Consider the following 21,949-nt stretch of genomic DNA (forward strand, 5'->3'; position numbering starts at 1 on the left):
GCGTGGTGGGCCTTCCAGAAGCAGGAGCCAGGAAGATGTGAAATCTAGAAGGGAAGAGGCGAGGATATCGGAGACAGCACTGTGCACACGAATGGCTGAGACTTGCTGCCATTAGTTTGGGTGACGTTGCAAGAGGCTGCATGAAACATATAGCATGGGTCAGACCGAATCCTGTGCAAAAAGGACACAGACAGCGGGCCCACCCACCAGCATGGACTCTCACATCATCCATCCACTCGCTTACAAGGCAGAAGCCACGGCTTTCAGATTTGCAAAAAGTAATGAATGAAAATTCAAGTAGACACCATTTAGCACATCACAGGAAAGGTTTCAGGTAGAAAACACTAGAATGAGCTACAAATGGTACTGCCCTTTCCCGAGGGTTTGGGGAGCATGTTGAATCATCCTGTAAGGGCCACATAGTCACAGGGGGTAGTATGAGAACCAGACCGCCTGCATTCAACTCCCACCTTCAACAGGTGCTACCCACTTGATCTTGATCCAGATACTCCTCTTATATATCCATCCCCACACCCATTCATTTATCAACTGTTCTATTCTTTTATTTAACAACTAGAAGCCCGTTGCACGAAGTTTCGTGCAATAGACCTTCCTTCACCTGGCTGCCGGCACCAGTTTTCCGCCAGCAGCAGTTTTCCTCTGGCCACCCGCTGATCGGAGCGCCTCCCGCCAGTGCTATCGGCCACCCTGAGAGGAACTCCGATCTTGGCGGGTGGCCAGAAGAAAACTGCTGCTGGCGGAAAACTGGTGCTGGCAGCCACGCAATGGGCCACCCTGAGTTCCGCCACCGGCGCCTTCCGCTGGCTCCATAGGTCCTCCCACAGTGCTGGCTGTTGGGGCCGGCAGGGACTCGTGAGTCCCCGCCCCCCGCTCCTCCTGTCAGCCCAATTGGCCACCGCAAGTCCCGCCCCCAAGCCTGCCGCTGGCCCAATCGTGGGAGTAGCGGAGTGATGGTTATTTGCATACTTCCCTTTTATTAGGTAGGAAGTTACATAAACTCTCCTCTCTTTCAGGCACTCTACTAGAATTTTTAGAAATTAAGCCATGAGCCCTCATATCAACTTAACGTGGCTGGTGCCATTATCACACCCATTTTACAGATGGGGCCAGAGAGGCTAAGGAACCTGCTCAGTCTCTCTGAGCAGCAGATCTAACACCTACCAAATGTAGGACAACAGCATCTACCGCGTGGGAGTTTAGTTGGAATTCAGTGAGGGTGCACACATGCAGTGCACGGAACACACTTGTTACGCAATCAGTATTGCTGGTGATCACATTATTTCCTGCCTGAAGCCAGGGGGGCTGGGGCATTGGGTAGATCACATTCTCCTTCCCATGCTTTCCCATGGAGCCTATGAGTCCAAGGATGCATGTCCAGAGAGAAGGCTAACGGTAGGCCTCCAAGAAGAATCTATGTTCAATGTTAAGAGAAATCAGTTCCTTATTTAGCCCTCACACGCACTGCCCCCACCTCCCCAGGGACTGCAGTTGCTTTTCAGATTAGATTTCAGCCTGTTCTGTAAGACTGTCTGAGCACTAAGGGCATTGCTTCCGGAAAGGATTTACAGCATGCAATGTGACTAGCCTTCAGACTTGCTGAGCATTTCTCCCCCAGGTCAGTGGTGAAAAGTCTGTTGTGAACCTATACCCTTTAGGCTTCACCCAGGGCCTGAGAATTTGCTGCAGTACATCTTCTAACATCAGCGCACACATGTACCCTGGCAGGCACACATCTACATATTTTCTTCTCCTGGTCTCTGGCCAAAGCTCCTGACCCTAGACAGTGATCGTATGGAAAGAAATAGTATGTGGTTTTTAGAAGCTGGGTTTAATATTTTGTTTCATTTCTGGTCAAGGAAACTAATGCTTTTCGGTGTATGGGCCGACACTCCAACTGATTGACATCATTTAGTTTTGACTTACTCCTCCCCACATTCATTCACTCACTCATTTTCATCCATCCATCCATCAATTCATCCATTCATTAAATTTCTTAAGCACTTAGAACAGGGCCAGCATCTCTGAATTTTTATACAGAGATGGATAACACAGTCTTTGGCCCCTACAAGCTCAGAGTCCTGAGAGACAGACCTGTAGACCAGTGCTTATGTCAAGATGAGAAGACTGAATTTGCATAGGGCCATCGGCAGGAAAACAACGTGGAGTGTTTTGAGATCAGAGATTTGGGGGAAGAAAGAAGTGATCAAAGAAGGAGCCTGGCCGAAACCGGTTTGGCTCAGTGGATAGAGCGTCAGCCTGCGGACTGAAAGGTCCCAGGTTCGATTCCGGTCAAGGGCATGTACCTTGGTTGCGGGCACATCCCCAGTAGGGGGTGTGCAGGAGGCAGCTGATCGATGTTTCTCTCTCATCGATGTTTCTAACTCTCTATCTCTCTCCCTTCCTCTCTGTAAAAAATAAATAAAAAACATATATAAAAAAAAGAAGGAGCTTGAAGGGCAGGAGCTCACTGCAAAGGACTCAGCTTTCATGCTAAGAAGTCTGGGGTATCCTGGGAGCAGTGGGGCCATTGGATGAGACCAGCTGTGTGCTTGTTGGACCCAAGATTCTTCAACTGTTGTCCACGGAAGCCCAGTGTCTCCTCACATATCATAGAAGGCAGGCTGTTACAGGTAGGTGAGGGATAAAACATTTGAACAACGGGCTCTAGCTTGGAGGCAGGTCACCAGGAAATCCTACCCCAGTAACACAACCACTAGTAGAGTCTGGTCATGGCCTCAGAGGCAGGCAAAATGTCCAGATTATACTCTCCTGCTTCCAAGATATGTAAAAATTGTCATTAGTATCACCAGCACCATAACAATTTATTGTGGATATACCAGCTGCGTGGTATCATGCTGAATACTTGGCAATGGTTATATTTGGGGTTCATAGCTCAGAGGTCTCCATCTCCAGAAAGTCTTCCCTGAATGCACAGGGATGTTGGTAAGAGACCACAGTTTCTCCTGTGACATCAGGATATCTTGTCAAGAGAAAATCTGTCACACTCAAGTATAATTGTCAATTGGTTCTATGTCCTCCCCATTGGGAGGTGAATTTATTCAGGGTGAAGATCTTTCCTTGTTCTTCCTGAATCTCCAGTCCCTTGCACAGATCTTGGCACATAGTAGGTGGGTCCATAAAAGTGTGCTGACTGTAGCCTTGGCTGAGAGATGCAATCAGTCGGAGTGTCGTCCCATACACCAAAAGGCTGTGGGTTTGATTCCTGGTCAGGTCACATACCTAGATTGAAGGCTTAATCCCTAGTCTGGGTGTGTAAGGGAGGCAACTGATTTATGTTTCTCTCCCACATCAATGTTTCTCTCTCTTTCTCTTTCTCTCACTCTCTCCCTCTCAAAAATCAATAAAAAACACAAATACTCTTGGTGAGGATTTAAAAAAAGTGTGATGCCCTAGCTGGTTTGGCTCAGTGGATAGAGCGTCAGACTGTGGACTGAAGTGTCCTGGGTTCGATTCCCAGTCAGAACACATGTCCTGTTTTCCGGTTCAATCCCCAGTAGGGGGCGTGCAGGAGGCAGCTGATCAATGATTTTCTCTAATCATTGATGTTTCTATCTCTCCCTCTCCCTTCCTCTCTGAAATTAATTGGGGGGAAAAAATAGAATAAAAAGTGTGTTGACTATAGATGACAAGGCTTTCCTTCTTGCTTAGCTAGTGATTCACTGATCTGAGAATCAGCAAGAGACAAAGAGAGGAAAGAATCTGTGAAGTCACAGGCAAAGGGGTCAGGAATAGTCTTTAGAACCTGGAAATCAAGGCTGGCCCTAAGGGCAAGCACGTTCTAAGCAAAGGTCCTAGCAACCGAGTCCCATGGTTCCCCACAGGGAACTGACTTCTATCCACAGCCAAAGACGTCAGAGTGACGTTGCTGCTGATCCCATTAGGGTTTGCTGTGAACACCAAGAGGGGAACTGACCCCATTTCAATCCTGTTTCATGTCTTGTCCAGGGATTGGACACTTTGAGTTTCTCAGAAGCCCGAATGGAATTGGAAATGGCAAAGAAACAACTTTCTTTGTAGAAAATCTGGGGCACCATCATCGGCAGACTCCCGTTCTCCGGAGAACAGATTCAGCCACTGTGAGCTCTGAACTGTGGTTGGGAGTGAGGACAGCTTGGGGTCTGCAGGTTTGAGGCCAACTCTTTTTTTTTTTTTTTTTTTTTTTTTTTTTTTGCCTAGGTGCTCTGGGAGGAAGCCACTGGTCATATCTTGGACTTAATATGTGGCCTTGAAACAGCGTAAGGTCAGCCAGACCACCTTATCACTGCCCTTGGGACTTTAGTTTCACTAATTCTAAACTCTTGAATTTAAGTCAGATGACCTTGGATCTGGAAATAACAGCATTTGGAGCCTAGAATCTCTGTATCCATAATCTCCAGGGGTCACTGAACAACTTGCTAAAGAGAAAAAAAATACCTTTGGTGTGGGCTGGGGATCTGGAGAGAGGAAGAATACAAGATTCTGGACACAAATAGACTAAATTTGGAAGATAAATCTCCCTTATTTAAATGTCAGAATATTCCATTTCTGTATAATGCTGAGAAGTCACAAAACCAGAATAAAAATAGGCTTAAATATATCCAGTTATATGCAGAGACAGGCTGTCTTTGGCATAAATGTTCCACCTTCCAGTTGAGGTCTCTGCTCTGTGGATGGAGCTCGAGCACCGTGGAATTCATTGCAGGTTGTCGCCATCTGGCTGGGATTTCAGAAGGCCACGTGATCAACCATGCAAGCTGGAGTTAGGGAATTTTGTGCACACAGGTCCCCAACCTGTGTCTCTTAAAGAAGAAAAAGGAAAAATTGGAGAGAGAATTGGGCAACTCCATCAGACGTCAAACAATGTACACGGTCACAATTTTCCATTCGAGGATAGAATTGCTGAGAAATAATTATCTGGAGTTAAGACTGTAGAACATTTTCAAGAAGTCCAGGAAATTCTGTGTTTAACAAGCACTTCTGGAGTCTGCTTAACCAATTTGTCTCGTACACATAAAGGTGGTCAAGTTGGTATGACTTAAAAGGCATATGCATTTGTGAGCACGAATGAATTCATAGTAACTTTTTGACATTGCACATTTTCTCAATCAATAGTCCTCAAATTCCTATGACTCATTGTGTAAGAGTATGAGGGCTTTTTAATATCACAAAGGGATCCTTGTGTTTTAATAGGCTATAGATGTAAGAAGGAAAAAAAAATGATAGCAAAAGTTCCACATCCCATGCCAAAAAATATCTTTCTCTCAGCAAGTAAAATGACGTCACTGCCTTTTAGCTCCCTTTTTATTGAAGTGCTCTGAATAAGCTTCCTGAGACTGTAAGGTCCTTAAGCAGAGGAGCTCGTCCCCGTTTTATCTGCATTCCCCTTGCCTAGGACAGTGCGAGTTTAATGGGCACTCAAGACTTGGCTGTGGCATGAAGGAGAAAGAAGAGAAAGCAGAAAGAAAAGCAAAGGGAAGAGGAAGAAGGGGGGAGAGAGAAAAGAAGGAGAAGGGTGAAGAACAGAAAGGGAAAAGGGGGGGGCAGTTCTTCTCTGGCTTCCTCCCCCCTTATCATAGGTCAGAAGTACCAGATGGCAGAGAGACCAGAGCCAGGGATGAGTGGGAGAGCATATGGGGATAGGGGAGAAGTTACATGCAGATTCCAACTCAGGTAAGTATGTAGGGCAGACACTATTGACTTTTTGCCCCATTCTACTAATGATGCAGCTGAGGTCAAGTGAGAGGAATCAAGGTCATGAATTAAGGAAGCTGGAGAAGAAATCTGCATCTCTAAACTATTGTCTATTTGGGGCCACTGTTCATTATGATTGTACAATGATATCCACCCACACAGCCACCGAGGAACACACCCAGAGTTCAGTTATGCAAGCCTGCTTTACCTCTCTCCTAGAAGATAGAAACAGGGTGCGCAGAAATTAGAGGAGCCACATGCATTACTGGTGGGAATGTAAATTTATTGTACTTTATTGTACTTCTGAAAACTATTTGGGAGTATCTACTGAAGCAGAGTATATGTGCACTTATGACCCAGCAATTTCATTTCTAAGTATATTCCCAAACAGCTAAGTGCCTACATGCACAAAAATGTGCAAGGATTTTCAAAGCAGACAAAAATGAAGACTAACACAGTGTCCATCAAAGCAAATATATAACTAAATTGTAATATGTTTGCACAATGGAATACTATGCAGTAATGAAAAATAATGAGCTGTAGTTAATTCATTAATATGGACTAATGCCACAAAAGATACAAATGAATATATGTTACATAATTCTACCATTTATTTGAAATTCAAGAAGCAAAAGCTGTCCATGATCATGGAGGACAGAGTGGTATTGACCTTTTGTGGGAGATGTTGGCTGGGAGGGGCCATGAGAGAGCTTTCTGGGGTGCTGGCTATGTTCCAGAACTTGATCTGGGTGGTAATTACACAGTGGTATAAAACTGAATTGCACATTGAGCGTTGTGCCAGATAGTGAATGTACGTTACAGTTTATAGAAGGCAAAAACAGAATCAGAGTGGCATACTAGAGGTGAAGGTGTTCTTGCATTTTGGGAGTCAAGAGAGGGCATAATAAGGAGAGTGGACAGAAGCAATATTTCTATCCAGAAAAAGAAACACTTTTTCTAGAACTATGAACTATTTACAAAGAAAAAAAAAAGAGTCTTAAAGGATCAAAAGGTATGTACTATGTTAAATTCATCCAGATTGTTGGAATTATTTAAAAATAATTTTTAAAGAATACATTTTTTTTACTTTTATCATTTAAACCAGAGGTCAGCCATCTTTTTCTGTAAAGGGCTAACTGGTAAACTTTTGCAGCTTTATGGAGCAGATGGTGTCTGTCACAACTGCTCACCTCAGCTCCTGCCGCACAAAGGAAGCCACAGGCATGCAGAGTGCACGAATGATGCGTCCGTGTTCCAACAAAGCATCATTCACAAAGCTGGCAGTGGGCCACAGTCAGTAGATCAGTATTTAAGCAATCAGTAAAGGAAACACAATTATTTTTAAGAAAAACATATATATGAATAAGAATAAACCCCAATTCAAGATCTTCACCCTTGTTATCACCTATGATACACATTGGGTATTCTCATACCATTCAAGTTGGTGAGGTGGGTGCCATCAGAATCCCCAATGGAAAGAGGAGGAAACTGGCCATTAAAAAGGGTAACTTTCCCAAGGTCATGGAGCAAGTAAAAATCACTTCTTGTAACCCAAAGCCTTTGTTCTTAGCGGTATCCCTGATGCTACATTTACGACTTTTTGTGTGTGAAATAATAAAAGTTTTAACAAATTACTAAGAAATAGAAAATGTTCATGAAAATGTATATGTAAAATAGTTAAATGGTCAAAAACTAGATGAAAAGACAACTCAGATCTCCCCCCTCCCGACGTTCACTAGTATTCAAAGGAATTCAAATGAAGGCAACCCTGAGAGAGCACATCATACCTTCTATAATAGCAAAAAGAACCACAATGCTCAGAGCTGCTACCTTGTTCTGAACTTGGTACAGTGACTCACTATTAATAGTAAATTTATTTGGCAACAACCTTTAGGGGCATTAATATGACTATAAATCAAGATTCCTAGGGATAGTTTATAGCCATTTACCTTTCAAACTCCACATTTAAGAATTTGTTGCACAGAGAATAAAAAAAAAATACAGGTATGAAGATGTTCCTTCCATCATCTATAATAATAATCCTAATTAGACCGAACGTCCTTCCGGGACGAAGCTGAGGCTGCAAGTCCTTGGGATCTTGGGATCGAGGCAGCAGCCTCAGCTGCGAGGGTGGGATCCAGGCAGCCTTGGCTGCAAAGGCCTACTCTTGCACAAATTTCATGCATCGGGCCTCTAGTTATCTATATGAGCAAAAAATGTTTAACATTAAGAAAATAAAGTAATGAAATATTATTTAATAATGAATATGATATTTTATGCAAAAATTAAAGTAATTACGAGGACCAGGTTATGTAACATGAAAAATGTTTAAAATATACTGGCAAGTGGAATAGTGGAATATAAAAGTGTACATAACCAATAATTATTTAAAGAAACGTGTCTGCAAGTAGCAAGGATCAGAAGGTAATTATATATTGAAAACAATTATGTTGAGGTAGTGGATTGGGATGCTTTTCTATGTATATTATGTTGCTTTGCCAAATCAAAGTGTTTTTAAAAATGTAAACTGAGAGGGAGTCGGAGCCACTGTTTATTCATCCTGTCACTCCTACGTGAGGTTCTATGACATCAATGTTTGACTTACCAGCAAGTCCTTCATTATGTTGTATTTCAACTTTAATGGTTCTCTTGACATTTGGTGTTCTTGATTTGAACCATTCACTGATTGTCAGGCATAAGTGTGGCACTGCAGCCCTGTTCCAATCCTGGTGTCAGATTGATAGTAAACACTGCAACTGCAGATCTCAAGGGACCTATTGGAAAATTCCCTGAGAACTTACACAGATAAATACCCTTGGCGCTTCAACTCAGAGGAGCAGTCAACGACTCTCTGGAATATTTATAGATTTTATCTGTTTCTTAAGTAAGTACTGTTTCATTATTATTCTAAATATATCTCTAGTTAAAATTAAGAGGGAGGTAAAGAAGTCTAATTTTTACGGTACCATCTAGTCATAGCCCAATGGCGAAGCAGGTAGGCCCTTTACATCTACTCTATGCTTAAGACAGACACTTTCTTCTGTTGAAAAACTTCATTTCCGAATAAGTAGTTTGCTCTGAACTAGTTTCTAGGTCATAGGGGGTGTCCATTGCTGGGCATCAAAAGTGTCATTAATCACCCACTTTGGGTTTATATCATCAAAGATGCTATTTTGTGTATAAATGAGGTTCAGGTGCATGGAAAAAATTAGACTCAATCAACCCATCACCAGGAATGATCTCAAGCCACACCTCCCTGGTGGTTTCAAATGGGTCCACATTCACATGTGTACGGAATTAGGAGAGTCATCGGGTCCAAATCTGGTTTCATATTGAATTTAATCAATAAAAGCAGTGGCTCATTGTCTGCCCAAATGTGGGTCTTTCCGTCTTGCCTGCTTTATTTTTAAGTTATTACATGAAAATGAAAACTTTGGAAGCAACAAACACTTTCATGTCTATTTTGTTTCTTTCTGAATGAGGAAGTTTGACATTCAAACCTATTTGATAACTTCCTCCATTTACACCCCACCCCGTATCTCCTATGCTCCTACTGTGGTCACTGTGCACACGGACACCTCCAAGTTCCACACCATTTGGTCTCAGGTTTTCACAATCACCAAGGGCTCTGGATATGGAAACCCAGTTAGGAGCCTGAGAGAAGGAGGATGAATGAAACACAGGGCCAACATTTAATTTCACGGACTTCAAACGGGTGAACTGTTGGCCAGGGGCATATGTACGCAGTACTTGCCAATCGGAGAATAAATGCTTCTAAATGCTAAACATTGTTATTCTAAAGAGTGGTTCTTAAATCTTTTTTTTAATATATATTTTTATTGATTTCAGAGAGGAAGAGAGAGGGAGAGAGTGATAGAAACATCAAGGCCTGCACACCCCCTAATGGGGATTTGAGCCCAAAACATGGGCATGTGCCCTTGACCAGTATCGAACCCGGGACCTTTCAGTCCACAGGCTGACACTCTATCCACTGAGCCAAATTGGTCAGGGCCTTAAATCTTATTGTGTATTAAAATATCCCTGTGTGGATGTAAAAATGACCCAGGGGGGTAAAATGTCAGTATCTGCATTTTCCACAGACTCCCCAACCGAGTCTGATGGACACAGAAGTGACACAAGCATCTTTATAGGTAAGGTTACTGTTAAGGGCAACAGAACAGGAGTCTTTAGTTATTTTTATATCCCGCCACCTTGAGCTTTGAAGCTGCTCAGTTATTCTCTGTTGAACGCAGGTCTACAGGGAGAAGGAATGAATGAGCAAATGGCTTTGTCAATGGCATCTGGTCTTTGCTAACTTGATTAGACGTGATTTACAGATTAGCCTAGCTCAGCCCAAAATGTGATTTCTGCCTTTGAAGTCTCAATTTGATTAAAACATGTTTAGCAAGAAACAATAACTTTCTGAAATGCCAGGGATTATGCAGCTCCGAGGAGCTCTGTGGGAAGCAAGCAATTTGGGCGACCAAGTCGGGTCTTTGTGAACCTGGAGAGGCTGCCTGTGCTGGGGCCGAACATCTGACTCCTCTTAATTACATTCTGTCCTTGTTTCATTCCTTCTCATCTCTTGCTTCTGGGCCCTGAGTTTTCCCCTAACTGCCAGGGTTGAATGATTTCAAAAATTAGGTTGAGCCTGTTCCCACGGTGCCGGGGCCCGGGGCACGGACAAGTCTCCTTCTCCATAGAAAAATGGAACGAAGTGTAGGTCACTCTCTCTCCCACCCTCAACCTTTGTCACCAAGTCATTTCCCCAGCATTCTCTGCAGGGGACAGATGCTGTTCCTTCAGGGAAGGGGAAGGACACTGAATCTGGATTCTGACTGGTCGGTGTTTCAATCACAGCTTTGCCCCTTTCCAGATGAGAAAACCTGCCTTAGGGACGTCGATGAGGGTGACAACAAATAAAGAAGCAATACTGCATAATGATTAAGGCAAGGCTCTGGAGCCCCCTTGCCTAGGTTCCAATATCAGAGCTGCCAGATACTACTAGCTCCACACCTTACGTAACCTACCCGTGACTCAGTTTCCTCACCTGTACACAGGTACTAATAATCATAACTAATGTCATTTAATCATTTTGAAGACTGAATGAATAATACATGTAAGGATGGAGACTATTTTGTGACCCTGGTTATCCTTCCGTAAGTGTACCTATTATTATAAATGTCTGTAAGGATAACAATGATAATGGTAGCTCACTTAGAGAATGGAAAACTATTTCTTGCCCTCTAAGGGAGTTCTCAGATTCTCAGAAGTGCCTTCCCTCCAACCCCCATCCTTATTTTGGCATCTATTTCTTTAAATGGTTGCAATAGGGTGTTGCTGAGTCATCTGAGGACACCATGACCTATGTCACGAAAAACTGCTAGCCGGGACACCAGCAGGAGGTCAATTAGACATCTCTGAGTCAGGAGTGAGGCAGCAAGTGGTCTGAGCCTTGCTCCACCTCAGAGCCGAGATGGGCCAGTAGACACTCTCAGGTGTCTTCAATTTCATCTGCAACATGGCAAAGTGCTCAGCTGAACAAATCCAGCGTGCCCTGCCGATGCCCAGGCTGAACACTGCCTGACTGGCCACCTACCACACATCTCTCTCTGCTCTCCCTTCCCCACCCCTTCCTTTCTTCGTGTCTTTATCTCTCCTCTTCTTCTTTTTCCCCTATTACTCTCCCTTCCCCTCTTTATTTGCTTTTGACTGTTCTTTTCCTCTTCATCATTTTCCCCTCCTCTCATTTCCTTTCTTCCCTTTTATTTCTTCCCCTCATATATCTGTGTCGCTCTTGCCCTCCCCACCCTCCTTGCCCTCCATTCTTCCTTTTGGCACCTTAATCTTTTCCCTCCCCTTAGGAGAACTGGACAACCAACAATTTTAAGTCTTCTCTGCCCTTCTTATCTTTCTCCAGACAGTCTAAGACCAGGAGTTATCACACTTTTCCTAGCAAGGGACAGATAGTAAATATTTTGGGCTTTGCAGGTCATAGAGTTTTTGTTGCAACAACTCAACTCTGCCATTGAAAGTAGCCACAAACAACACCTGAATGAATGGATGTGGCTGTGTTTCAATAAAACTTTTTTTTCAAGAATGGGCAGTGGCTGGATTTGGGCCGTGGCCATAGTTTGGGCCATAGTATGCCACTCCTTATGGAAAATACTCTTTAACTTGTCTACCAACTTGACCTCAAACCACAAACTCAGTAATAATTTATCATCCACTCCAGTGCTAAAACCCAGGAAATATGTCATCTTGCTGGTTATAGCCATCCCAGAGGATTTGTATTAAAAAGTATAAGTAAAAGAGGAATATTTGACTACTACTGCATACAAATCAGACAATGGAGGAATCTGCCTCTGTCTTACAATGAATACAGGCTCAGAGGATTGGGAAGACTGTCTGATTGGACAGTGACTGCCTCGTGTCTCTATCCCTAGAGATAGATATCCAATGTCCTTCCCAAAAGAAAATACTTTTTCTGACGAAAACATATCCTTTTCATCAGAAAAGATATTTAATTGAAGAAATAAGCCCTGCAAAAGCATATCTGTAATGTCATCAAATCTATTCATTTGTTCATTCAACAAATTTTATTTGAGCACCTACTGTGTGTCAGACCCAGTAGTGAGCCCTGAGGGGAGAAAGAGGCAACAAAAATAGACATGATAGGGTGTGCCCTCGAGGACTTAAAATGCAGTGTACTGCAGCCGCCCAGGGTCATGGACAGATCAGCAATTAGTAGGCACCTAATGTGTGTCAAGCGCTGGGTTAGTTTCTTTATGTTTGTTCACACACTTAATCCTTAAATGACTCTCATTTAAAGATGAGAAAACAGGAACTCAGAAATTAATGTGCCCAAAGTCATACAGCTAGGAACTTATAGAACCTTCTAGCTTACTCCTTCACTTGCTTAGCTAAATGCCACAAGAATGCTACAAGTATGGAGCTAAAGGGCATCTAGTTCAGAGCTGTGGGCTCTAAGGAAGTCTCTCTGGAGGCCCTGAAGGATGGGGCAAATGTCAAATCAAGAAGCACAGTTAGAAGAAGAGGGAAGTAGGAATTCCACTGATAAAGGAATTCCATTTCTTAAAGGTGGTGGGATTTCAGACACGGTAGAGAGCTGAATGGGGAAAATATTTAGGAGTGAGCGGGCCTTCGGCAATTTCCGTACCCACACCACCAGGCCGTTCCTAAGCCAGCCTTAAGAAGACGGGCCTTAGAGGCTGCTCACAAATATGTCCATCCGGAGAGCAGAGGGACCGGGGCTCATCACCACCCCCGCTGCGGGGCATCCAGCTCTCCCACGCTCAGACAGCAGCGCAAAGATATTAAGCTGGGAAGCTGGACAACGGCAGTGCTGAGGCTATTAGCGACCCATCCAGTGGCTCAGAGCAATTTATGAGAATGCTAATTAGATACACAAAGAGCTCCTGTAATCACACAAACACTCTGTACTCTGGCTGGCAGCATGGGTCCCAGCCATCAAAAGCCAATCCTGCCTGCTTCAGTGGAAGAGCAGCCGACAAAGACAGGAACTAGGCATGTTGACTGACTCTGACTTGCGGGGAAGCAGGGAGTGGCTTTTCCTCCGGCTCTGCTGCACCACTCCCCACCCCCAGATCTGAGCATCTCTATCCTGGAGGGTGCTTCCCAAAGCTCTGGAGGTGTGCGCAGCCTGCCTCCTTACTAATACAAGAGCAGAGTGTGTGGTCCCTTCGAATTTGTTATCAATCTGGAAGAGTCTTTAAGATGACTGCTTACAAACTTGCAGTACAAGAGGGATAAGGGGAATGGATAGGTACCCAGTGTACCTATCCAACTGAAATCATAGATATGGTGTATTTCAACTATTTCATATAGATCTATTTTATATGCCCCAAAAAGCTATAGCTGGGGTCGCTAGCTAGGTTTAAAACTGGGAGAGTTCCCACAAAATGGGTTGTTGGTCGCCTATCTAACACAATATTAATACAAGAGATGCATATGTCATATCTTTCACATTTTCACATTTGATATCAATCACATATACCTAAATATGATATAAGTACAATGGGATATACCACATAAATAATTTATACAAATATACGATGATCACTGGCAATTAGGAAAATGCAAATCAAAACTACAATGAGATACCACCTCACACCTATGAGAGTGGCCATTATCAACAAGATAAGCAATAACAAGTGATGGAGGGGTTGTGGGAGAAAGGGAACCCTCATCCACTGCTGGTGGGAATGTAGACTGGTATAACCACTATGGTGAGCAGTCTGGCAATTCCTCCAAAAATTGAGAATAGAACAACCATATGACCCAGCAATTCCTCCCCTGGGTATATACCCTAAAAGCTCAAAATCATGTATTCGCAAACTTATACGCACCCCTATGTCTACTGCAGCATTATTCACGGTGGACAAGACATGGAAACAGCCAGTGTCCTGCAATAGAGGACTGGATAAAGATGGGGTACATATACACAATGGAATACTACTCAGCCATAAGAAAGGATGAAATAGTACCATTTACAACAACATGGATGGACCTATGCTAAGTGAAATAAGTCAGTCAGAAAAAGCTAAGAACCATATGATTTTACGCATATGTGAGATATTGAACTGAAACTTGTGAACACAAACAGCAGTGTGGTGATTGCCAGAGGGAAGGGGGTGCGGGGAGAAGGGGGTCCTAATATATGGTGAGAGGAGAAAATTTGACTTTGGGTGGTGGGCACACGGTGCAATATACAGATCTTGTAACATAGACACCCACACTTGAAACCCATATGGTCATGTTGATCAATGTCACCCCAATCAATTTAATAAAAAAAGAAAACATTAAAAAATATAGGGTGAATACATATATTTAATTTTATTTGTTCAATCATTTCAGACTAGTAATGTCTCAGACACAGACTAGTCATGCATTTTTGAGTTTAAAAAGAAACCAACACCATGAAAATGGAGCAAAGTACAAAATGGAAGATTAAGTGTTTGTCAGTGCTAAAGCACATTCTTAAAACTAAGGTGATCAGGCTACTCATGACCAAGATTTCTCCCAGCAGCATGGTTTAATGGAAAGATGATCAGAACTGGAGTCACATGAACTTGGTGCAATTTTTAACTTTATGACAATCTAGACAGAGGGTTGTCCTTAGACCAGCAGCATCAGCACCACCTGGGAGCTTGTTAGAAATGCAGAATCCCAGGCTCCCCCTCCCCAGACCCACTGAAATAATAATTCCCAGGTGGTTTCCATTCACGCTTAAGTTTGAGAAGCTCTGCTGTAGCTCACTTAACCTAACTGAGCCTCATTTTCCTGGTCTGTAAAACGGAGATACTAAGATCAACTCTAGAATATTGTATGAAGAGTTACTAAAACCATTTGTGATGTAGTTAGCACAGAGCTGGACCATTGAGTGCGAGCTCAAAAACAATCATTTTCTTCCTTTTTCTCAGCGTTACTTGCTTCTGAACAATATTATTATACAGTCTGTTCTCCTCAATATCTTTTTGCTGGCTCTGTACATCAATAGGGCTTTAACCCCTCTTATCTTCTTATTTCTGTCTCTTCAAATCCCAGAATCACATAAAAAATTTACAAAATCCATGAGATTGGTGGGACCTATGAGATCACCTGTTCAACACCCTCCCGTCCCCCAAAGCAGGAATGCCATTTTTAGGTCCCAGATTTACTCATTATTTATGTTATCACTCAAGTGTTACCTTTTAGGTGCCAGAGAGATATCATGTACTCAACAGATAATTGCTCCATGCTGAATGAGTTAATGAATGAGGTTCTATGAGCTCTGGTCAATTCTATTCTTTATCTAAATCTCACTACACTTATTTTTTGTGTGTGACCTTTTCAGTCCTTTCATTCTTCCACTTAAAAAAAAACAACCTAGTTTATCTCATATCTCACCTTGACTACTTTCTAACCTACCCAAGACACTAAGAATATATACATTACTTCATATACATGAATTATTGTAAATATGTTCATATTTTGAGGTTAGATATTTTAAGTTTATATATTACCCACCAACTAGACTATAAGTTCCTGGGAGGAAAGAAAAAAGACTGCGACATTCCCTTCTTAAAACATTTGTGCCTAGAAAGGTATATTTCCTTTTGTTTTTAGATCCTCATTCACCCAAGGATATGTCCATTAATTTTAAAGAGCGGAAGGGAAAGAGAGAGAGAGAAATACCAGTGTGAGAGAAATATCAATTGTGCTGATGTTTCTCTCATACATGCCCCAAAGGGGATCTGAACCCAAAACCTAGGTATGTGCCCTGACCAGGAATGGAACCCATGACCCTTCAGTGCACAGAACAATACTCTGACCAACTAAGCCACACCTGCCAGGTGGAAGGTATATTTCTCAGTAAATGACAAATAGTCATGATCAAAGCTGAAAAGAACCTATGAGTGTTATTACTAAACTACTGAGAGCAACGATCCCCACGGTGCATTCCACTATTTCAGAAAGGACACAATGATCACACAAGAAAAAGGAAGGAAAGATCTTGTTGGGATCCTGTGTATCTCTTACGGCAGACCAGTGGCCTTTTTCTTAGGGAAATGCTTGGTGGGCTTCATGTAAGAAGTTCCCCCAATAACCTAACACTCCTTCAAAGGTTATATTTATACAGCTCATTAAGAAAAATGTTTAAATATATTTTATTGATTTTTTACAGAGAGGAAGGGAGAGGGAGATAGAGTTAGAAACATTGATGAGAGAGAAACATCAATCAGCTGCCTCCTGCACACCCCCTACTGGGGATGTGCCCGCTACCAAGGTACATGCCCTTGACCGGAATCAAACTTGGGACCCTTGAGTCTGCAGGCCGACGCTCTATCCACTGAGCCAAACCGGTTAGGGCAAGAACATTTTTAAAAATACTTTTGAAATTCATTACACTCGTAATTGTCTGCCAAAGCTACTCTACAACAAGAGATAAACACTCCATTCTAGAGGCTGAATAATAATTAGGTACTGCTCAGCACTGCTCTTTACAGGTCTAACTTTAGAGCATAATTAATCCTGTTGAAGCTGCATAAGATAAGTGAAATATTTATGCAGCTGTGTTAATTTATGTATTTACTCCTAGAGAGACATTCAGAATTGGACACGGCTTTCCGGGAAGATTGTGTTAAGACGCCCCCTGGAGCAACGTCATTTCTCTTCAATGTCTTTGCCTCCAGATGGTCTCTGAAGATGAAGCTGAGAAGACACATTTCCCAACCCCGACAGTCTGACCAGGAAAGCAATGAGCCAGAACATATTTATAAGAATCTAGACAGTGCTAGTACAGAGAACATGCCTCTGGCCTATCTGAATGCCTTTACTTTTTATTTTCCAAAAAGAGGACATTTTCTGTTGTTTTCATGATACCAGCTGGACCATATTCTCACCAATATAGCACTAAATAAGGTGTGTTGAATATTGGAATTGTGGATGGACAGTGATGATGAGAAGGAGGAAGTGGAGAAGGAGGATGGTTATAATGGTAATGATGGTGTTAATGGTGGTAATGATGACAGTGATGATAATGGTGTTGGGGATGCTGATTATGGTGATGATGTTAATGATGATGGTCATGATGGTGTGGGTGATGCTGACTATGGTGGTGATGGTGATTGTGATGTTGATGTTGACAATGATGACAGTGGTGGTGTTGGTGATGATAATGGTGATGGTGATGGTAACAGTTACCATTTATTGAACCATTTCTATATTCAGGTGCTGTGCTAGCTAAGCTCTTTATATGCATTGTCTCATTTCATCCTCACACCAACCTTATTAGGTAAATACTTCTATACTCATTCACAGATAAGGCTAAGAAAATCACCTCTTTTGCAGAAGTATTTACTAGTATAAATGGACAAAAGATTTAGTTCAGATATGCACTAAATAACTCCTTCCGAAAGGGGTCTACAAATCTTAAGTGTCTAATTAGCCAATTTTGAAAGACATCTTAGAGAATTAAATGTATCGGGAGTCTTACATAATTGACCCCCTTCTGCATTAAGGCCCCTGGAATAGATGCTTTTCCTCTTACTAGGCAGGGGCCTCAGAAGTCCTCTGAGCTTCAGTTTTTCCTCTGTGAAATGGGTATAAGCAATATTTCACTTCATAAGGTTGTTACCAATATTAATATAAAGAACACATGTAATGTATCCACTATAATAATTGACATATCTTATTCCCTAAATACGTTGCTGTTTCATAGCAGATTCTGCATGAGTGACAGCAATGGTGGGTAGGAGCAGAGTTAGAGCTCATTATTTGACAGCTACCCTCCATATTTAAAAGTTTCCTGTCAAATGAAACACATCCCAACACTAATCATTCATCCATGTGCGTATTTATTCATAAAATCCTTCATTGGCCAGTTACCTGTCATGTTCAGAATTCTGTGGTGCTTACTGTTATAAATAATACTCTTGTTTGCTGAGTAGTTCACTCCATGTAGGGTTGCTTAGGCAACCACAGTGGTAAAAGGAACCATCAGTCCCAGTCTTTCATCCCTGTTTGTGTCTATATACCTTGTCATAGAACATCAAACTCCTCTCAGAAAAGGTAGAGCATACCTCCAATCCTTTGACCTTGGGCTTGGCCACCTGTCTAGACAGAAATTTGTTTAGTAGAGATGAATGTGACAAAGCAGCCAGTTGAAATGTGCATGTGCAGTTTAGGTGTTCCTTTTTGTGCCTCCGACACAGCCAACACAAGAGCTTCTCCTAGGTGGCTGCTGACCTTTCGGCCTGAGACCCAGAATAGACACACGTGGAACACAGACCTCGCAGTTGACCATGGGCTTGCAGAGGGAATGGAGTCACCGGAGCCATCACAGCCTGAGGCAAGGCTCCTCCACTCCACCTGCACTCCCGTGAGCAAAATGAATGTGTGTGCCTCTAAGATTTCACAGCTGTAGCTGGCCCACACAGCCACGAAGCTATAACACAGCAGAGAACAGGGCTCACGATCTGAGGAAGGTACAAATGCTCCATAGGGAATTAAGGGAATCAGATGTCTATTTAGCAGTTAAATATAAAACACATTTAGATTTCTTGATGGCACTGTGAGAATCAGAGTTCAATTCTGAAAGAAGAAAGAAGCTGCAAGGGATCATGTACTTGGTTCAAATTCACACCAACCCTATGCACTAACCTCGGCCCATTTCAATGTATTGGCCACAGGAGTCGCCAGATTTTCCTCTCCCCGCTCTAGGCAGGCATAGCATATTCCGTAACCACTCTGACTGTAGCCTCCCCTCGTTCTTGAATACAGCTTCTGCCCTGTGTCCTGTGTATCTGCACCCTACTCACGCTCACTCATGTTTTCACTGTTAACCTGCCATTTCTGCTGGCTTTGTCTTTCCTGTCTCAGTGCTGGCAGTTCAGAGGGGAACCAGCCTGCCATCTGAGCCACGGCAGAATTGTAAAAACGATGTCATGGCAAAGGCTATGGTGAGATCACCAACTAGGAAACAAAGGACAGACAGAAGGAAATGCTGCTAGAAAGAGTTGACTCAATTAGCTTCCATGAATGCCATAACCCCATAAGGGTGGAAACTTTTATTTTTTTGCATAATAGAAAGTCAAGAAGTGAACTGTAGTGAAAGCCCACGAGATTTCTGCTCACGATTCCTTTTCTAGAAATTGTTTCTCTTTCATTCCTTCCTCGGATAATAGCAGGAGCTGTTGTGTTGGTATAACATATCCCTACCCTTTTTTCAGTCCTGATGGGCCCTTGGCCCCAAATGCTCCAGGAGTCCTTCCTCTGGAATTCTAAATTGAGAGACTTGAGATTGGGACGTGTTGTGAGCTGGTTATGTAATGTCACTGCTCCAGGGCAGAGTTTCTCAGCTCCAGTCCTACTAACATCTGGGCTCAGATAATTCTGTGTTTTGAGATATGGGGTTGGGGATGTCTTGAGCATGGTAAGATGTTTGATAGCATCCCTCATCCCTGACCTCTACCCTTTAGATGCCGGTAGCAAACAGACTCCAGAGTCATGACAATAAACAATGTCTCCAGACATAGCCAAGGGCTCCCGGGGGTCAAAGTCGTGCCCCCTCTTGAAAACCACAGGTGCAGAGAAAGGGAGAGAGAGGACCTATGAATTCCTGCTGTTGAGGCCCCAACTGCCCCAGTTGCTGTTCTTCCTCTAAATGTATTTGCTCAACTCTTTTCTAAATTCACTGAGATGGATACTGCTGCATCCCCAAAATAAATTCCTTTAAAAAACATGGCTATCTATAATTTGGTTTCCATTATAAGCAACCCAAAGAACGGCGGTATCATGTGATAAGCATTCAATAAATACTTTTAGTGTGCAAGTTCATCACACAAAAATCCATTGGAAAGCCAGTCGGAGAGGGGAAACAAAGTGCAAGGGTCTCAAGTCCCCCAAAGTAGGGGGTCACCCAAGGTCTTACCATCACCCACAAACTGGAGCAGGGCCAGGTCTATCTGCCTCTTCCAAGGTGAGCCCTTCTGGAGGGCAATTCCATAACCAGTGGTAGCAAAGATGTACCCACTCCCGATGGTCACCAGCTTGCAGCCTTCGTCCCGCCCAGCCTTGTAATTCAAGACCGCCGCATCGTAGATGAAAGCGTCCAGTTTCCTGCAACGACAAGAAATCAGGGAGTCATGGGAATGGCGGGGTACCGTCTCAGGGCCCAGCTCCCGGCCCAATCCAGCATCACACACTTTCTTTCACATGGGAGACGATGGCTCAGGGCCGCTCCATCCTCTCATCATAAAAGGATCTATTTTTAATGAAGAGCCAGAACTTTTTTCTCCAAGTTACAAGAGGCAGCTCAATAAAGGCGTGAAGAATCCTTATGCCCAAGTGAGTAAACAGTTGAGTTTGCTGGTTTAAGTGTTGCCCTTAGTACTCCCAACAGTGGAGGACAGCGGCCTATTTAGAAAGGCTGCATCAGAACAAACTATTAAGGGGCAGGACAATTTGGGGGTAGCAGGCAGGCAGGCAAGGGACTCAATAAGAATAAGGTCTCTTCCTCCCAAAAGAAACATACTTACTGTGTATTTACATAACAAAAATATGATGTAATAATTTTTAGGAACCCAAATAATGTAGAAAATACTAAGAATACAAGTACAATTAAAATTGCCCATAATTCCATAACTCAGAGGCAATCATATTGGTGAACAACCTTCCAAATTAAAAAAAAATGATTTGAAAGAGAGAAAGAGAGGAAGAAAGAAATAGAGGGCAAGAGAAGCACTGATTTGTTGTTCTACTTATTTATGCATTTATCGGTTGATTCTTGTATGTGCCCTGAACGGGGATCGAACCCACAACCTTGGTGTATTGGGACAATGCTCTAACCAACTGAGCTATCTGGCCCAGGCCCAATCTTCCAAACTTTTTGTGCGTGTGCACATGCAACGCACAGAGTCACACACATACATACACCTCTTTTAAAACAGGGCTGGTAACTTTTCTGAAAAGATAAGCCAATAACTAGTTTAGGCTTTGTGTGCCATAGGGTCTCTGTCGCAACTACTCAACTCTGCTATTGTAACATGTTATGGGCCAAACTGTGTCCCCCTCCCCCCAAATTCATATGTTGAAGTCCTAACCCCCAGCATCTCACAATATGCTCTTATTTGGAGGTGGGGTCATTGCAGATGTTATTGTTAAGATGAGGTAACACTGGAGTAGGGCGGGCCCCTCCTCTATTATGACTGGTGTCCTCATGGGAGGGGAGGTGTGGGCACAGACACACAGAGAGACGCCATGAGAAGGGGGGAGTGATGCTGCCACAGGTCCAGGCACCACCAGAGGCTGGGGGAGAGGCGGAGCAGCTCCTTCCCCGCTGCCCTCGGAGAAAGCACGGCGCTGTCAGCACCTTGACCTGGACTTCCAGGCTCCAGGACAGGAGACAAATAACCTTGTTGTTTAACCGTCACAGTTTGTGGTACGTGTTATGGCAGCACTAGGAACTAACGCACAGCACGGAAGAAAGCAGCCATAGATAATATATAAACGAATGGACTCAGCTCTGTTCCAGTAAAAGGCTATTTACAACAAGAGATTGGCCCATGGGCCGTTGTTTGCCAACCCTTGTTTTAACCCCTTCAAATAGAATTTTACCAGGCAAACTCTTTCACAAATTACGTTCTCTTCTCATTTCACACCACACACAGTGAACATGTTTCATGTCAACAAACATAGCACTTTCCTAGGATAC

The 21,949-nt window shown here is 43.1% G+C and overlaps 1 protein-coding gene across 1 annotated transcript in view; it reads right to left on the minus strand.

Moving 5' to 3' along the window:
• GRIN2A (glutamate ionotropic receptor NMDA type subunit 2A) overlaps positions 1-21,949 on the minus strand; it is a gene marked incomplete at both ends in the record, with an annotated part of 366,842 nt that overhangs the window by 12,611 nt on the left and 332,282 nt on the right. The window contains one exon of the mRNA XM_079798403.1: positions 20,168-20,355. Within this exon, the coding sequence (XP_079654529.1) occupies positions 20,168-20,355 (188 nt within the window). The remainder of the gene's footprint in view (positions 1-20,167; positions 20,356-21,949) is intronic.

The sequence above is a fragment of the Cnephaeus nilssonii genome (assembly GCF_951640355.1).
Source record: "Cnephaeus nilssonii genome assembly, chromosome: 2".
In the NCBI taxonomy this organism is placed as follows: Eukaryota; Metazoa; Chordata; class Mammalia; order Chiroptera; family Vespertilionidae; genus Cnephaeus; species Cnephaeus nilssonii.